Source organism: Pinus tabuliformis, chromosome 5_2, assembly GCF_031772625.1.
Source record: "Pinus tabuliformis cultivar Carrire ecotype Pingquan chromosome 5_2, CPIR1, whole genome shotgun sequence".
Lineage (NCBI taxonomy): Eukaryota > Viridiplantae > Streptophyta > Pinopsida > Pinales > Pinaceae > Pinus > Pinus tabuliformis.
In genome coordinates, this window is record NC_142306.1 from 447,337,373 (window position 1) to 447,356,527 (window position 19,155).

At 39.2% G+C, this 19,155-nt stretch overlaps 1 protein-coding gene across 5 annotated transcripts in view; it reads right to left on the reverse strand.

The window, feature by feature from the left end:
* The window catches only part of LOC149159587 (putative cyclic nucleotide-gated ion channel 5), a 330,539-nt gene extending 311,772 nt beyond the window's left edge, over nt 1-18,767 (reverse strand). For 4 of the 5 annotated variants that reach the window (XM_089436523.1, XM_089436520.1, XM_089436522.1 and 1 more), the window contains exon 1: nt 18,291-18,766. Coding sequence is in view for 1 of the 5 variants with exons in the window: in XM_089436524.1 (XP_089292650.1) it covers nt 18,291-18,295 (5 nt within the window). In the remaining 4 variants the exon portion in view is untranslated. Of the gene's footprint in view, nt 1-18,290 lie in introns of all 5 variants that reach the window. The other variant, XM_089436524.1, reaches the window with a different exon arrangement.
* Nucleotides 18,768-19,155: the final 388 nt, after the last annotated feature.

The following is a 19,155-nucleotide window of genomic DNA, read 5'->3' on the forward strand; positions in this document are numbered from 1 at the left end:
TCAAATTTGACCCCTTGAATTAAGGCACAAATCAAGGAATCAATTTCTCGCTACATTTTCAACACTACCTCTTGGAGAGCAAGGGATTATGTACAACTCCCAACTTATCCCTCTGATGAACAAAATTGTTTCTTGCCAAAGCCTTGATCAAGATGTCTACTGCATGCTCCCCTGTTGGAATGTACGGTAGCTTCACCCTTTCTCCACACAATCTCTAAAATGGTGATACCAAATCTCGATATGCTTTAAGCGATCATGAAACATTGGGTTCTTAGAGAGTTTGATGCAACTCTAATTATCACAATGTATCATGATAGGCTGCATCCTTTGTCTAAAAAGTCTCATAAGCAACTTCCTCATCCAAATAGCCTCACAAGTTGCCTGACTAGCAACCATGTACTCGGCCTCTGCTGAACTGAGTGCAATCGATATCTACTTAATGTTGTACCAAGAAACAGTTGTTGACCCAATGTTGAAGATGCCACCTGAAGTACTCTTCATGTATGAGGAGCACCCTGCTCAATCTGCATCTGTGAAGCCCTCAAGCCTCATTCCATCAACCTATATGTACCATGATCCATAGTTTGTTCTGCTTTTGAGATATCTCAACACATGCTTCGCAACAACCCAATGCACTCTGGTCGGTTCCACCATGAACAGACTTAATTGGATGACTACAAAACAAATATAAAGTCATGTGTTGACCAAGTACGTCAACGACCCAATGAGTGGCCTGTATAATGTAGGATCAACTCGCTTCGAACTATTGGCATTCACCTTCATCCAGTTTGTGACTAGAGGCATGGCCATGGGCCTGCAATCTTGCATATGAAATCTTTGGAAAATTTTTGTAGTGTACTTCCCCTGTCTCATGAAAATCTCATCATCACCCTACCAAACCTCCAAGCTAATGAAATAGTGCATAAGCCCCATATCATTCATCTCAAACTCCCTCACAAGGTCCTCCTTGCAATCCTGGATCAAGCTCTCATCCCCAGTGAATATAAGGTCATCAACATAGAGAACTAGAATGAGCGGAAACCCTCCAACCATGATGTAGTATAGGTTGGCATCCGCCTCACTCTTAGTGAAGCCCAATCCTCAAAGATAGTTATCAATCCAAGTGTACCATGCTTTTAGACCCTGCTTAAGCCCATAAAGAGCTCTCTTCAGCCTGCATACATGTGTGTCTCTGTTGAATTGCTCGAATCCCTCTGGTTGCTCCATATAAATTTCCTCCTCAACTACTCAATTGAGGAAAGTTATCTTCACATCCATCTGGTGGATCTTCCACCCCATCTATGCTGCAAGTGCTAGAATAGTCCTAATGGATAAATACTGTGCTACTGGGGCACAAGCCTCCTCATAGTGTATGCCCTCAATTTGTAAGAAGCCCTTGGCCACGAACCTGGCCTTGTACTTCTCCACACTCCCATCTACTCCATGCTTCACCTTGTACACCCATCTTGATCCAACTATTGATTACCCCTCAAGTCGTGGAACAATCTCCTAGACATTATTCTTCATGATAGAGGAATACTCCTCCATCATGGCATACTGCCAAACCTCTTGAGAAGTTACCTCCTTATAAGAAAAAGGCTCAGTGTCCACCAATTTTGTCATCAATGCCATATAACATGTGTACCTTTGTGGTTGTTTGCTCTGCCTAAACATGGTGCTAGGAGCCTCGACCTGCTCTTGAGCCTCCTGAATCAACTTCTCAGCTCACTTGGTCCTCTTCCTCCCTGTGGTGGGTGGCTCTGGCTGATCTGTCTACTCTCGACCTAAACTCTCCTCTTCATCCTACTTCAAATCCTGTTGTGCTTCCCTCCTTCCACTTGGTTGTGGTTGCGTTTGTGGCCGACTCTAAGGTAATGGTTGTGACGAGTAGCTCCTCCTCAAGTACTACAATCTGCTCACGCTCTAAGGAAACTCTCAGAGCCTGATCCTCCCGGAATCTCACTACTCACCTAAGAACTGTCTTCATGAGTCCTAGAAGATACACCCTATAGGCCTAAGTTGTCTCACTATATCCCACAAAAATTCCCTTTTCTACTGTGGGATCTAGCTTCTTCCTACTATCCTTGGACACATGACAATAGACCTTTGTGACAAAGATCTAGAAGTGTGAAACATCAGGCCTCTTCCCTGTGAAAGCCTCCTTTGGTGTAACTTGCCCAAACACCCTATGTGGGCTCTTATTCTGCAAGAATACTACAGTGTTGCACGCTTATGCCCACAAAAACATAGGCAATCCCTGATCATGCAACATAGCCTTGGTCACTCCAACAATACTGCAATTCTTCCTCTCAGCCACCCCATTCTCTTAAGGGTTATGAGGTTATCAACTCTCGCCTAATATCTTCCGTTGCACAAAACGCCTTTAAGGCATTAGAGACATATTCTCCACCATTGTCAATTCTTGTTGCCTTGATTTTCTTCCCGGTTTGCTTTTCCATCAAGGCCTTAAACTCCATGAACCTGTCTAAGACCTTATCTTTCTTTTTCATAAAATAAATCCAAGTTTTCCAAGAAAAATCGTCAATGAAAGTAACATAATACCTGTGTCTCATTAGTGATGGAGAAGAAAAGGGCCCGCACACATTTGAATGCACCAGCTCCAAAACCCCTTTGGCTCTGTTGACCATGGAAGGAAGACTTGCCAAGTGTACACCCCTTGCACACTCCACTCTTGTCAAAGTTGCATGTTGGTAATCCTGTGGCAATCTGTTGAAGAATCTTCAGCGCTCCATGATGCAAGTGTCCCATGCGCCTGTGCCAAGGTTCTCCAATATCTCTACTCTGCTCACCCCCTACCTTGCTACTCAAGGTTGCACAAATCTCTACCTGTAACCTATAAACGTTCTTCATCCTCACACCTATTTGCTTCACTATCCGGGAAGCTACATGCTTGAGGTAAGCCTTACCTATGTTAAAGATGACATCATATCATTTATCATCAAGGATAGCTACTGAAACCAGGTTCTTCTCCAGTCCTGTAACATAGAGAACATCTTTGAGATGGAGAGAATTACCTGACTCCCTCTCAAAGTTAACAATACCAACTCCCTTGGTCGCATACTTGCCATTATCTCCAAGCTCGATATGCACCTACAAATCCTTCTCCTCTAGCTCGCTAAAGAACTCCCTATTCCCAATCATGTGGAAAGAGGCACCTAAATCAATATACCACGTGTTGCTCCCTACTGAGCTTGCCATGCAAGCTATTAATGAGAAATCCTTCTCAAACTGAGAGGCAAACCCATCTACCTCAGTTGTTGCAACTACATGCTCCTTATTCGACCCCTTCTTCTTTGGTTAGGACACTTCAAAGCAAAGTGCCCAAACTCGTGACAGTGGAAATACTTGATCTTTAAATCCTTTTTCTTCTTGTCACTCTTCTGGTTGTTCTCACCCTTCCCTTTGCCTTTCTTCCCTTTAACTTTACCCACAAGAGCAAGATTCTCCTCTTCCTTCTCAACCTTGGAACCCTTGCCACTAACACTAGAAGCCTCAACTAGACTGAGCCTTAGCTCCTCCTAAGTGAATTCACTCCATATGCGTTCCCAATCCAGCAACTTCTCTTGTCCAATAATCCCTTAAACAAAAGTAGCCAACTTGTTCGTAACCCTGTTTATAGCAACTCGTACCAACACTCCATCCATCGGCGTATCTCCCGTAGCTGCTAACTCATCACGGACCCCCTGAACTCTAGTGAAGCAGGATATCACATTCTCACCCTTTAGCATCTTTATTATTCTCAGCATCTCCTTGAGAATCATCTTTTGATTCTCAGAAGGGTCTTGAAAGAGAAGGCATCCCACATTTCTTTAGCTATATCTTTACCTACAACATGAGGGACTACATGATCCCAGAGTCCATCTAGGATCATCCTCTTGGTCTTGGCCATCTGCCTTTGAAAAAGCCTTAACTTGTTAGGATCTAAAGGTTTTGCAACACCTTTCTCAGCAAATTCTTTTAGCCCAAACTCGTCCAACAAGAACATTATCTAGACTTTCCAAACACCAAAATTTGAGGCACCATCCAATCTATCCTACTCTCTCAATCCTAATCTTATGTGTGTCATCTTTCAATCTTGAAAGTTGTGCTAGTCGATCCCTGTTCAAAGCTCTGATACCATGTAGAAAATCCACGAAATTATGATCTGTTAATATGAAAAACCTGAAAACACTTTCTTTTCATATAAACACAGAATTTCTCTACTAAATTTGTAGCAGAATAGAACATAAATAAATGCATAATTCACACAAGAGAACACAACAATTTTTCTAAAGAACCCAACTGGGAAAACCCTCGCTTGCTTGAGAATTTTATTGAAGAAGAATGACCAATAGATCTCTTACAAATAACCTTGCTTCAATAGAGTATACAAATTGATCTATCATCCTTGAACTAGGGTTGAAACAACCTCGTAAGATCCTTGATCCTTCCTTAGATTTCTATGCACACTAGTAACCCCTAATAAATAGGAAAAACCCCTATTTCTATGTGCACTCCCTAGAGGAATTGCTTCCCTCTCCAATAATTCGCACAAGAATGCTTGGCACCTTTCTCTCACAAGCTCACAAAATTATGATACAAGAGTGCCTTCGTTCTTCCTATTTAATGCAATTCGAATGGCCAAAATTTATGAAATTCTAATTAAGAAAGATGTTTTTGTGATTGATTGAGTTAACCAAGAGAAAACTCACATGCAACTCATCTTGTCTCAAATCTAAGACTTCAAACTCAATGTTGAAATTTGAAAATGCAACAAGAAATCTCAGTTTGACTTTGCCTTGGTCAAACTAGAGAAAATTTGAATTTCTATTTCAGCAATAATCTTGGAGGTAGTTAACTGAGGTGACATGGCACTTGTCACTAAATTAACTCGGTTAATTCGAGTTGGGGAATCTTGAGTTTAGTTTAGTATGAATGATTGCTAATTTGTAGCAATCTATTTCAGTTAAATTGAGTTATGGTCAGTTAAACTAGTTCTAACTGTTAGAAGAACTAGTGGAGGTCAAGTTGTGGAAGTGGAACTTCAACCACACTCAATGATCAACCAGTTAACTAATCAATCAACCCAAAATAACTGATACATGTAGAGAATTCAAGTTACCCAGTTGAGATGGAGATTCCAAGGCAGTGTACTATCAGTTGTAGACTATTCCAATGTGTACAGGTGGTGCATGCAGTCAAAGGAAGGACCTATAGGAATTGCACAATCCAATTGAGGGAATTTCCTAAATAATAGGGGCTAATTTCCTCAAGGAACAACGCAAGGAAATAAGAGCTTGGAGGGCTTGAAAATTGGTTAAGTGTTGGCCAAAGTCAATCAGTCAGGCAGAGGGATAGACTATACACTTGCAGGGTGTGCTCAGGCTTGAGCAAGCATATGTATTTCATTTCTATTCTTTGATTAATGCAATACAGATAGGAAGGGGTTTTGAGCAGTTGCTTTCCCCTAGATAAATCTTTGTGCATGTGTGATGATTCCTTTTGCATGTCTATGATTTGTTTTCTAAATTGTGAATTAATTTCCACAGATCATTAGAGTAGCTTCGAGTATTGTGATTTAGTAAATTTCATGAGCAATTTCAAATCTAAACAATGATTTCTACACTCAACCACTCGTGTTTTTCCTCAATCAACTCACACTAGAAGACCAAAAACTCGACCTTCAACTTCAACACATCAGTTAACTGCATCCTAACTCATCCTAATTTTTAGGTACACTCCTAAATTTTAGGAACTCGAGTCATGCACAAGAAGGAACTCGAAATTGACTCCTTGAATTAAGGCACAAATAAAGGAATCAATTTCTCGCTACATTTTCAACACGATTCACCACATGTGAGCCCACGCAGTTACTAAGGCAACCATCGAATGTTACAGGGACATAATCCATGCAGTTGTCCAAAGAGCTATTCCAAATGTGGAAGAACATGTCAGGCAATCTCAAAGATTTGTCCCAAACAAATATATAGAATAGGAGACCAAGGAGTGCATTTCTAATATTGGGAATTCTACCAGGGCTAGGACCACCTCCTACATGCAAACAGTCGATCTGCACTGGCACATAAAAACCTTAATGGGATGAGTCCTCATTGACAAGGTAGACACGCAACAAGAGTTAAATATATGCATGGCAAAGCTGCTTGAAAAGGTTGACAAACTCAACAGAAAAGTCACAATTCTTGCCAAGGACCTGATAAACATGGACTTTTCCTCATCTGAGACTGAAAGACGACCATAGCCATCAGGCCCAGAGGATACTCCTATAGGATGAAGATCAAGCAAGCCAACACTGTGCAGCAACACTCTACTTTAATGTTATTTTTATGTTTTTGAGCATAGTATTTACTTTTTATGTTATGAACAGTTTCAATTTATGTTTATCAAACTCTGAAATAGCGCACAATACTGACAATCAAAAAATTTTGAGTTTATGCTAGTGGTCTTTTTGAAAGTGATACGAATGTTCTGATCTCACCAAAAAAAAATAGGATAATACAATGGATTCATGTAATAATTATACAATGCAAGAATATTTAAATTAATTTAGTAAAAATATGAGTAGTAATTTAACTTACCATTCTATAGACAGAGGGTCAAAGCAATAGTGGAGAGGGCCAAGGCAACGGAGGGCCCATTTTTAAGCTTCAATTGATCTTGTAGCAATGGATATGAACCAAAAGATTAATATATTCAATACATAATACTAAACAAGGGGGAGATGGACCTTGCAGAGAACTAGCAATGGATGTATTAATCATGTCCTAAGTCAGAATTTTGTTATGAAGTCCATGACTTTTACATTTTATATTTTAAATTAAACACATTGTGCAAAGAAATATAGATTGCAAATAGAGAATAATCAAGAATGCGTAAGGGTAAATATTAGTAGCTAGTGTAGGAAGAGGAAATGAAAGGTTGCAAACATAGTCGTTAATTCGAGTTTATGTTGTAATGTTCTTGGGCATTACTTGATCTAACAAAAATGTTTTGCTACCAAATAAATCATAACTTGGTATCAAGCATTGAATTGTAAAAAAGACCAAAATGAATGTAATTCAGTAAATTGTAAAAGCATAATACGAGGAATTAGAATCATCATTGGTATTTCTATAGTAAACCTAACAATGATAGTTGCAAAGATATGGTGAAAAAGGCATTCTAATGACAAGATGAAAGAGTAGACACAACCTTACAAGAGATCTAATTTTTCAAAACTTCCTTCAATGCCCAAAAGACCTCTGAACTCTTTAGGAGCCAACAAGTCTTTTTCCATGTTTCCTCTTTCCCCAAGTCCAAAGACTCTCACGGTTATCAAGGCCAACATCTATAATGTATAGCAAAAGCACAAGGTGTCTCAAGCACGTTGTCTCAATCTCTGATCTCAGATGGACAGTGGAAGAGGTCAGTGAAATCACCGGAAAGATAAAGGATAGCGGAGTTCTGTTTAGGACTAATATCAGTCAACACAAGCTCGAATTCATCTCTGATCTAATACAGTGATAAGCGGATAAACTACAGTGAGATGTTTGATGTACAATACGAGTTCGGATGGCTTGTGGTGAACAAGTATTTCATCATGTGGGAACTCGGAATACTGTGATAAGAATTTCGGTGCTGTTACAGTGGTCACATTTTGGTGACACTTGTTTGAAAGCGCTGACAGATGTGTTAAGTTCTTATGATGCTTGGAGGCTGGTTGATACAGGACTTAAGGTTTGTCTTGTTGCTAGGCTAGGCCGCAGGCCATAGCCTGTAGTGAACAAGTATTTCGTCGTTTGGGAACTCGGAATACTGTGATAACAATTTCGGTGCTGTTACAGTGGTCACATTTTGGTGACACTTGTTTGAAAGCGCTGACAGATGTGTTAAGTTCTTATGATGCTTGGAGGCTGGTTGATACAGGACAGAAGGTTTGTCTTGTTGCTAGGCTAGGCTGCAGGCCATAGCCAGCAACAAGGCTATTCTCAGGATTGCCTATCAGAGCGACAGAGCTACTGTCATGGGTTAATATCTATGTTGAGATTTAGTCAGCTAACAAGAATGCAGCATGGCGATAGTTGCACTATGGTTGATGCAGCACACTGAGGTGCAGCACAGTGAGGATGGGTGCAGCATGGCGATAGTTGCAGTATGGTTGATGTAGCACACTGAGGTGTAGCACAGTGAGGAAGGGTGCAGCATGGTACAGCACAGTGATGATGGGCATGGATGTATAGCAGCAGCAAGAATGTATTGCAGCAGCATGATGATGAGGTACAACTCAGTGATGGGAGCAGCATAGTGATTGAGTGCAGCACAGTGATGGGGTCAACTTGGAGGATCAGTTGAAGCAGTATGCCTTCACCTGAGTTCAGATCAGCTGCCTCGTGTTATCTTCTTAGAGAAGATCTCTGTTCTTATTTTGAGAAGTCAAAATGTTGACGTCTGATGTATTTGTACTATCTCTCTCTCTGTTGAACTATTGAAGAACATAAGAAGAATTGATCAAGGGTTTCCCCACATTGGGGTTTGTCCCTAGCTGGCGCCACATCTTGTGTCCTCTTGTCTTGGCTTGTTTTCTGCAATTTATGTTTATGTTCTATCTGCATTTTACTATCATGCTAAATGTGATTGCTAATCTGGAATTGATATTGAGCTAATATGGAAAATTTAAGTAAATTTGCTCTCAACATAGAACATACCTAAAATTAACATGGTATCAGAGCTAAGGTGAAGACAAAGCCCAAGCAAGAGTGAAAGAGCAATCACCAAAGACAGTTGGAAAGGACAAAAGGCTCAATGGGTTCCTCATCCCTCTTCAAATTCACCAAGGGTGAAGTCAAATCAAAGAAGATTATCAGAGTGGCGCAGCGAGAGCATCTGATGGCCTACCTAAAGATCTCTTCAATGGGAAGTCCGGATCTAAGAGTGGAGGAAAGGCAGATGCCTTGCTTGCAATGAGTTTTGCCATTATGCGAAGGAGTGTCCGAATAGAAGGGACACATCACTTGATGATGATAACAATCATTCCAGGGGCATCTTCAATGATTGAAGGAACAATGGCAAAGGAAAAGGGAATGTAGATCATCAAGGAAATGGCCGACTCTTCAAAGAAAGCAAGGAACTCCATGTATGAAGAATCAAATGTTGTTTTTGATAAGCTAAAGAAGTATTATCTTATATTGGCCCTCTCCACTACTTCTCCTCTAGAGTCTTTGGGAATCTAGCTTATTGATTGTAGTGCTTCAAGGCACTTCATCAGATAGAAGGAAGCTCTCTCTAATTTGATAGAGAAGGAGACAATCGTAGAGATTATACTTGGAGTCAATGCCACCTATCCCAGAAAGGGTGTAGGGAATGCTACCCCTCAATTGAATGAGGGTGACACGATTGATTTACAAGAAGTTCTTTATGTACCTAATCTCAAGAAGGACCTGGTGTCCATTTCGACAATGGAAGTCAAAGGTTTCAAGGTGGCATTCATCAATGGAAAGGTATGTGTGTGGATAAGGAATTCTTAAAAGATGCTTTTGAGTTCAGGGTTGGCAATTTGCATCAAGTTGCAGGAAGTCCATTGGGGACCATGTCAGTTGACACATCTCTTCTATAGCACCGGAGGACTGCTTATTATGGGGCCCTACTCGATGTGAGTCAGATAGTGACAGGGATGCCTGAATTCAAGAAGAGCATGGAGGTACATGTCCGAGATGTACTGAAGGAAATTTTACAGCGGGACCATTCCCCTCATATAGCAAGTCCATAGATTTGGAACAACCTGACGGGTTTGAGATTCATGATCGGGAATCTCATGTATGCAGGTGGAAGAAAGCCCTCTATGGCTTGAAGCAAGCACCCTGAACTTGGTATGAGAGGATTGTCAACTATCTAATGAAGCTGAGATTCACTAGGAGTGAAGTCGATCCAAACCATTGCTTGAAGGTTGTGGATGATAGACCTCTCATACAGGTACCTTATGAGGACGACCTCTTTCTGACAGGTGCAGACCCTCTCATTTGCAAAAGTAAGGTGGAGATGGATTCCGGATTTGGAATGGCGAACTGCAAGCCCGTGACTACCTCGATGCAGCCTAACTTTAAGAAGTTGTACGGTAGTGATGTCGGATGTTGTAACATGTATTTTTTTGTTTGTTTCATTCATTGTTTCATTCAAAAAATCACTTGAAAAATATTTTGAAAAAAGATAAGGCAAGAGGGAGATGTAATAAATTGTATATCCAAATCAAAACATAAAAGAAATAGAGAAATATATCGGATTTACAAAGGAAACAAGTGTTAAAGTGTTATCACCGGGCCCGAAATATATATGTTGCGTTTTAAAGTTCGGCGGGTCCGCAATGATTATGGACGATTGGTTCCGATGACAAGCGCCAATTGCGATTTGCGATTGGGTTTCGGACCCGATATTATATATGCCATGTTTTATGATGTCGACGGGTCCAAAATAACACAAAGCACTTATTATATATGTATGTGATCCCGCTGATCGCGATCTGCGATAAGGGCCAGACCCGAATATATATATAATGTGTTTAATAACTCCGACGGGTCCGCAAAGCCTTTTATGCATGTATGTTGGTTCCTTTGCCGATTGTGATGCGCGATGGGAATTCCAGACCCGATAGTTTATATGCTATATTTTATAACTCAATGCATCCATCATATCACGAGTTGCAAAGGGTTTTATTGATATATCAAAAGCCCTTCATATATATTTTGTTTACGCAATTTTGTATGTATTTCTATTATAAAGGATTGTAATAGAAAAGGTCGGACCTGTATGTATATATATATATATATATATATGATGATTTATAAGCCCCGCGGGTCCGCGAGACGTACGAAAATGCAGATTTTAAGCTAAAAGGCGGAATTTCATGCGGATGCAAAGGGGTAAGCGGTTTTTAGTGGAACTCACCCGATTCCACTTATTGTTCAACATGTAGCAGCTGGGTGGAGAGAGAAAACCACCTATTTCGGGCGAGTATTCTCCGGGCTTATGTCCCACCCGAAATCTTTATAGACCATCTGATCCGAAAAGTGCAGATCTACGGTGGGGATATATCGGCGGAAAGGTATGCCTCGAAAATTGTGCAGAGCCCGTATTGAAAGCGGAAAACGACATGTTTTATAATATATTTTCATTATAAAAGATTTACAATAGAAAAGCGCAGATATAAAGGATTTACGCATAAGTCCAACACTTCCATAGTTATGCGGCCTAAGGGTGCGTAAGCTAAGTTTTACAGTGATTATCGAGCCGATTGCGATTTGCGATGGAAATCAACGGAGCGTTGAACGGGCAGATTTGACAGGTTTACAAAACAGGATTAAATCTTTTGAGTTCCATATTAATCAAAGGTTCGCATTAATTTTGTTGTGTAAAGTGGAAAATCAGGGTTAGAGCCGAAGCATTAATTTGTCCTCATAGCTTTTGACAGGGTAGTACTGCTCCTTGATGGCATCCCGGAAGTCATTCCAAGTGGGTGCGGCTTAAAACAGTGAGCATGTACTTTCATCCTTTTGTTCGCAGTAGGTTTCCCACCAGTCCTTGACGTGGGGGGCTGCTTTGAGAAGAGCGAAAACGATCTTTTCCCGACTTGAAAATTCATGAACAAAAAAATACCCATCGAGCAGATTTAACCATTTATCTACGGCATTTGCGTCTATTTGACCCTCGAAGATGGGGATTTCAAAATTTACTTGTACCTTAAACGGTGTGGCATTTCCAGAGTAACTGTTGGAAACCGATGCGTCGCCTCTAGGTAGCCGCTGAAGGATTTGGGCAAAGCTGTCCATCATCGCGTTCCTTTGTCGCTCGAGGGCTTCTTCGAGCAATATTCTGATAGGATCTCCTGCCCCCTCGTCTTTCTTCTCATCCGCCATGGGAGGTCGTCGAGATTTGCAAGGCTGGTCTTGCAAAGGTTCGACCAATTCAAGCCCTAACTCCTTATATCCTGACCTCGTTGGGGACATGCAAAGAAAAATAGAGAAAAAGCAGACCGCTCTGATACCACTGATCCGGATTTAAGCAGGAACGCAATAGATTACAGAGATAACCATAAATACAGAGATGCGATAACCATAAAAACAGAGATGCGGCGGAATTAATACTTCATTTCATTAATGGAGAATATTGAAATATGTTTACAAATAGAAATAAACCAGCTAGGGCGATGGTAGCTTATCTCTGAGAAGAGATGTGTCGGCTACATGCCTCTGAACTGTTTCGAACTGTGTTACAATGAGGCTCGAGGGCCTATTTATTGTTGAGAAACAATGGAGAACCCTTCACATTCCAAAACCTAACCCTAGAAAATGAAACGCCAAATTGTGGGCCCCGTTTTTGGTTAAGTTGGTACATCAACTTCCCGGGGTCGCGAATTGGTCGTACTATCTCCGTTTGACGCGCATGATAGCCCGTTGGAAAGATCTCTCCGAGGACTACGACGGAAAAGACGATTTTTATCAGAAAAATCGCTGGCTGTGGATTTCCCAAAAAACGTCGTTTAGGGCCTCAAAACGGCTCCGGAAGTTTAGGACCCGAAAAACTGCTAAAAATAGTAAAATATGCTATAATTAAGGAAACTGAAAAACTGAAAGAGACAGTTGTGGGGGTCCAAATGGGATAGGTGGGTGGCCGCCAACATCCACTTGGATCATGTGCACCAATACTACTAGAGCAGAGAAAAAACTTTTACTAGGTTGAATTATACCAGCCTCTGGCATTTCTGCAACCATACATTCAATTTCACTCTTTTGGGTATAGGGATATCTGTAAGGCCTGATGTTTGGAGGAAAACTTCCTTGAATCAAATGAATAGCAGGATCATAATAACAAATAGGTGAAAGGCATTTGGGAGTCTCATACATTGGAATGATTGTCCTGGACTGCTTGGAGATCTGGAGAAATAGATGATTTCGATGTAGGAACCTCTAGCGAACATAATTGTGCAATTACACCTCGTTGTTCTTTCTTTAGAAGCTTTGTCATTCTGTTAGAGCATATTATATTTCTCGGTTGCCCAACGATACCCATTAATTCAACTTTCTTTCCTTCCGAACAAAATTTCATGAAAAGTTCTTGAAAATTAAAAGCTATTGTACCCAACGATTGTAGCCATTGGACTCCCAGTACAACATTAGCACCACCCATTGGAATGGAAAGCATTGGACTATTCAATACATATTCTCCCATGGATAGCTTGATATTATGGCACTTTCCAGAGCAATTTATGGTTCCTCCACTTGCAATCATCACTTGACACTCTGGTGTTGGATATAGGAAGCAATTCAATTCCTTGGCTATTTTACAATGAATAAAATTATGGGCACTGCCCGAATCAATCAACACCATTGCCTTTTTCTTCTTGATATGTCCTTCTATCTTGATAGTTTGAGGAGTGGTAATTCCAGCCAACGCATTACAAGATATGACCAGATTCACTTCTTCTTTCTCTAGGGTTTGTTCCTGGTGTATATCCTCTTCTTTTGACATTTCTTGTTCCTTTTCTTCCTCCTCTTCACAATCTATGTAAAATAATTTCTTCTCGGCACACTTATGACCTTTAATGTATTTGCTATCACAACTGTAACAAAGCCCTTTTGCTCTTTTTACTTCCAATTGTTGTGGTGTCAACCTTGTAGGTTGTGGAAGGCTAGGGGCAACAACACTTCCATTTTTATAGTTGTGAGTGGTAGGCTTCCTTGTTGCCATAATTTTGCTTTCCATTTTTCTTGCCAACTTGAATGCCTTCTCCAATGAATGAGGTTCCCAAAGGCGAACCTCATGTTGGATGTTATTTTTTAAAGTCCCTATGAACACGTCAATCCTATGCTCCTCTGGAAAATATTTTACCCTTATATTCAATTTTTGGAAGTTCTCAACGTGCTCCATCATTGAACCCTTTTGTTTGAGATTTATCAATTGGCTAAAAAAGGTGTTGCTTTTTGTATCATCATAATATACTATCATTTCTTCCGTAGAAATTGCCTAAGTGACAAATTGTTTACGAGAGCAAAGTCATCGACACCATACAAACTGATTTGGTTCCAAATATAAAGTTGCAATGCATACCTTTTGTGTGTTTTGCACATTAAGGAGATCGAAATATTATTCCCTCTGTAGTATCCATATTACGGGATCCTTGCCATCAAACTTCCTCATATCAATCTTTGGAACATGGTGGGTCTTCAATCCAACATTAGAGTCTATGAAATCATGATTAACATTTATTTTGTTCATATCATGAGTTTCCTTTACTACCCTTTCACCATTAGTAAACATTTCTTGTAGCAACTTTGTCAAATTTGTCTTCAAATCTTCCATTTTGCCTTCCATCTTAGTTTCCACGTCATTCATCTTAGCTTCCACGCTTTTCTTTAAACCATCCATCTTAGCTTCCACGTCATTCATCTTAGCTTTTATGTCTTTCTTTAAACCATCCATCTTATTTTCCATGTCATCCATCTTAGCTTCCACATCTTTCTTTAAACCATCCCTCTTAGCTTCCACGTCTTTCTTTAAACCATCCATCTTAGCTTTTGTTACTTTTTGTGAGAGTGAATTTGTTGCACTTGGTCTATATCATGTTGCATTTCTTCTTTTTCTTCATGAGTCATGCTAGAGCTTTCAAGTTGCTTATTAGGTGTTTCCATTTTCTTTCTTCGGAGCATCAATTAATGATAATTATGCTTCACTATGCCTTTTGAATTCCTTCAAACTAATTTTTCAAACCAAACTTATGCAAAATTTAAAATAAAAAAACTACACACCTTTTTTCACTTTGTAGAAGCTCGATATTGAATCTGATTTATCTTTGAAATTTCAGATCTCCAATGTCTGAAATTGAGAACTGTGGTAGCCCTTTGAGTCCTCTTTCTAATGCCACCAGTGTGATTGAAATTGGATTCTCCAAAAAAGAGTTATGTCCAATCTCCCAAGATGACCTAATTATACACTTTTTCAGTAGAGCGAACTTGTACGAAGTGCCACGTGTCACTGTTTCAACCTTCGAACTTGAAAATGATGCACAAAAAACTACAGTCCGTCCTCTTTCTGTAACTTTTTACGAAATTTCAATCTGATACTCAGAGAGAAGGTTATGACGATTTTCTCAAGGTCACCTATTTGGGATGTAATTCGAGAACCTGCAAAAACCCTATCTTCCTTCGATCATATCTCCGAAAATATAGCGAGACAAGATCTAAAATTCGGACTCGAGGATCATCGAGATTTCGACTCAAATGGGTTTTTTTTTGCAGCTTCTGGAACGTCGCAGAAAACAAGTTATAGCGAAAATGCCACGATGACCTATTTGGAGCAGCAAAACCATAAAATCAAAAGCTCTAATACCAAATGTTATGAACCAGCTCACAAAAAGATAGAAAAGATAGATCAACAACTTCAAAATCAGCCTCTTCGAGGGGGCAACCTCCTTTACATTACACAAATGAACAATTCTTGGATGATACAAATAACTAAACCTTTTTTCTATATATAGGAGTTTAAGGAGTCACAATATAATCAAAGTTGACATAACAATAATAATATAAGGGCACAACAATAACAATAGTGGGCTTCTATGGGGCACACTAATAACAATATGGGAATCACTAGTATTATAGAGACCTAATAAAAACCCTCCCTCGCCTCATTTGTCAATGATCATGAGCATGTGGAAAGTTTCGAGTTGATTTGATGAGCAAGCCTTGTCTACTATGGGGGCTGGATTGGAGCTAATTTGAAGTTGATTTTAAAGGGGAGTCCAATTTTGATTACTGTCTACTAATTGGCATGGAGATTGAAAAGGGCATTTGCATATTTTTATACCCATTTAGAATAGTGGTGCCCACTGTGTCTCAATATATCAATTCATATCTTAGAACCTTAATTTTATGTATTTAAAAACTTGTAAGTTATGTATGGTAATTTGATTTTTCCTATTTGCATCGTTACCAGCCATATAGACCAACAAACTTGCTTATCTGGTGTCTAAATGTTTATATTTAAATTGTTGTATATGAATATTTTTTAAAATTAAATTTTGACTATTTATGTATGGTTTTAAATTTTTACAGTCAACTCCTAGTTGAAGGGCTCACTGAGTCCTACCCAGGCATTGGCTCAATTTCCTTATCTTGGATAGGGTTCAAACCCTACAAAAGATATATCTACATCTTCATTGTCAAACAAATCCATAAATGTACTTTCTACTCGATCCCCAAAGTAATTTGAGGAGATGGTTGCTTGCAAACAAAATTGAACGGGTCAGCAAGTTGGGGCAAATTGAAGGGATAGGAAAGTTAGGGCTCTTGCCATTGCAATTGTTGAAAAATGTAACTAGTGTCAGTCTTCATAATGTAAAATTTTCATGATTAATAAAGCGATTATCTTTACTAGCATGCTCTTTTTCATGCTAAGATTTGCTAATATGCTCAAGTCAAATTATTATTTTATTCAAGCATGTTCTTCATGCTCTTTATTATTTGTATTGGTCAAAGTTAAATGCTTATTCAAAAATGTAATTTGGGTCAATTCGCCTCAAGATGTCAAGTTGGCCCTACTTGTCAAGTCGGCCCTGCCTAGGAAAAGACACCCATTCGATCCCCTCTAGACAAGTACAAATAAAGGATAAGTTGAGCTCATTTGGAGACATGAATTTGCATCATCTGATCATCTATTCTTTTGTAGTAGAATGAAAAAGGAGAGCGAAGTCAAGGAAAGAAAGGGAAGGATGTAATCTGATCTGTCTAAAGCTTGCATGTGTAAAGGAGAAGGTTTTCTTGAGCTCGCACATGTGGAAATTTTGCTAGAACAAGTCTCTTGTTGAATTTTGTTTTTGTTGTTGAACTTATTGCTGGAAGGATATTTTGGAGGGCTTGACTTGGCATCTTGAAGGTTGGAGTCTTTTCTTGGTCTTGAGTCTTGGATATCTCACTTGGGCTTGACTTGGCATCTTGAAGGTTGGAGTCTTGTCTTGGTCTTGACTCTTGGATATCTCACTTGGGCTTGACTTGGCATCTTGAAGGTTGGAGTCTTGTCTTGGTCTTGAGTCTTGGATATCTCATTTTGATCTGATTCTATAAGAAGAGGATTTCTAGGTTTGCCCCTTTGTGGGTTTTGCCCGTATTGGAACCTACATCTTTGCATTCTTTTGTCTCTTTTGATCTTCATGATCTGTATATTTTGGTAATTGCTTGATGAAGAGAAAATAATAAAAGAAATAAAGCCAACAAACATTCATAAGTAATTATCAAATAAGAGGAAACAACCCTAATCAACAAGAATTTTGATTTCTCAACAACGATGACCCGGGTTCAAATCTCAATCCTGGCAGGCATGCCCTAGACTGAATGTATTCAAAACTAGGTGGAAGTTCTAGTACAAATTGATAGCACATGAATGTGGCTAGGTTTTGTAATCATGGCTCGGCCATATAACCATTATTGTTAAATAGATAAATAGAAACTCTTGAGGGGATAAGCTATGCAACATGCCTAGAGCTTACATAACATATCCAGCTCAAACAATTTCTGAACAATCATCTAGGACCACTTCCAAAAAAACAAAGATTGAATGGCACACACCAAAATTGATCAGCAAACAAGAAAAAGCACAAACAATGAAAATTCTAAATTGGGAATATTTTGATCAAATTAGCATACGGGAAAACCCTAAATTGGAAACCTTCTGCGCAGTTTAATTCTAGCCAATGAATAGGAAACCAAAGAATCAGTTATACTTTGTTCAACCAACAACCATCAATGTTTTGAATTGTGAAGTTTCTAAGCCAAATAAACTTAACCTGCAAATGCCCTGTAATCGGTTACAATGATGATTTGGAATAACATGCATGTTGAATCTACCCGGTTTGAAACAATCATGTAGGTCCAGTTTAAATTAATATAAAGGCGAAGAAAAAAGGAATGAGTTAGATGCCGCCAACCAAACCGAATTAGCGAACAATAAAAATAATTGAAAATGAAAACTCTCAGTTGGGTATGATTTGATCAAATCGGTGTACAGGAGAACCCTGAATTGGGTACTCTGAACAATTAAAATTCGGCAACGAAACAAGAAAACCACAATTTCGCTATCAAACCAATACAAACTGAAATTTTTAATTGGCTGCCATCTGAACAAATTAAACAAGACAAATGGGCATCTTACAATCAAACTTCAAATAGCGAAAACCCTATATCGGATCCCCTTTCGAACAATTATAACCTCTAGAATTGCATATTACTGATCAAAAAAACCAATACATTTACCTCATGATCCACTAGCAGGCTCCCGAAGAATTCCACCTCCAATTCTCGTTCCCTGCAATTAAACCATCTTTAACGATTACAGCCCCACACGCTCTCAGCCCTCAACCGTGTCAGAATCTCGCAGTCAAATCTCCAAAGCAGAAAACCGATAGAACTGTTTCCTATCCCTTTCGTCGCCGACGGAAACCTCGACCCTCGGCCCGCTTTAGATGTGGTCGTGTACCACTGCTCGTCTACCAACAGCGTAATGAAAAAACGGTCAGATACAAGCGAAATCTTGTAGACAGCCTTCTTGGAGAGGTTTCGAGTTCGCAATCGCGGGCTCCTGGACTATAAGTTGCCTGCACTTTCCATTCGGAGAGAGGAAAAAGTCCATATACTTTCAGTAATCGATCACGAGTTCGAAACCCCGAAGGTATGCCGCCGTTTTGACATTTCAGCTTTTTACTATGACAAATATTATTGGAAGCGCTTTTTGAATCCACTGTTAAATCATTAACCCAAGCACTTTTGTTCAACTATGCTGGCATCATGGTTCATTTTTTTTACTTAGATTCAAATTTGTACTCTCGATGAATTATTATTCTTTTCATGTTAATTAAATTTTAATGAATAATATAACCTCATTTTATAAAATTCAAATTAAATATTTATGTTCCCATCCAAATTTAATTTGGATGAAGTGATATGATATGGTTTTATTTTTTTCCAAATATACTATTAAACTAAATTGTGATGAAATGATATAATATGGTTTTAATTTTTTTAAAATATATTATTAATTAGTTTAGAATGATCTTAATTTTGGATCTACGTAAATATTTTAAAAACAAAAAGATTTGATATTCTTTTAGGCTTGGTAGAT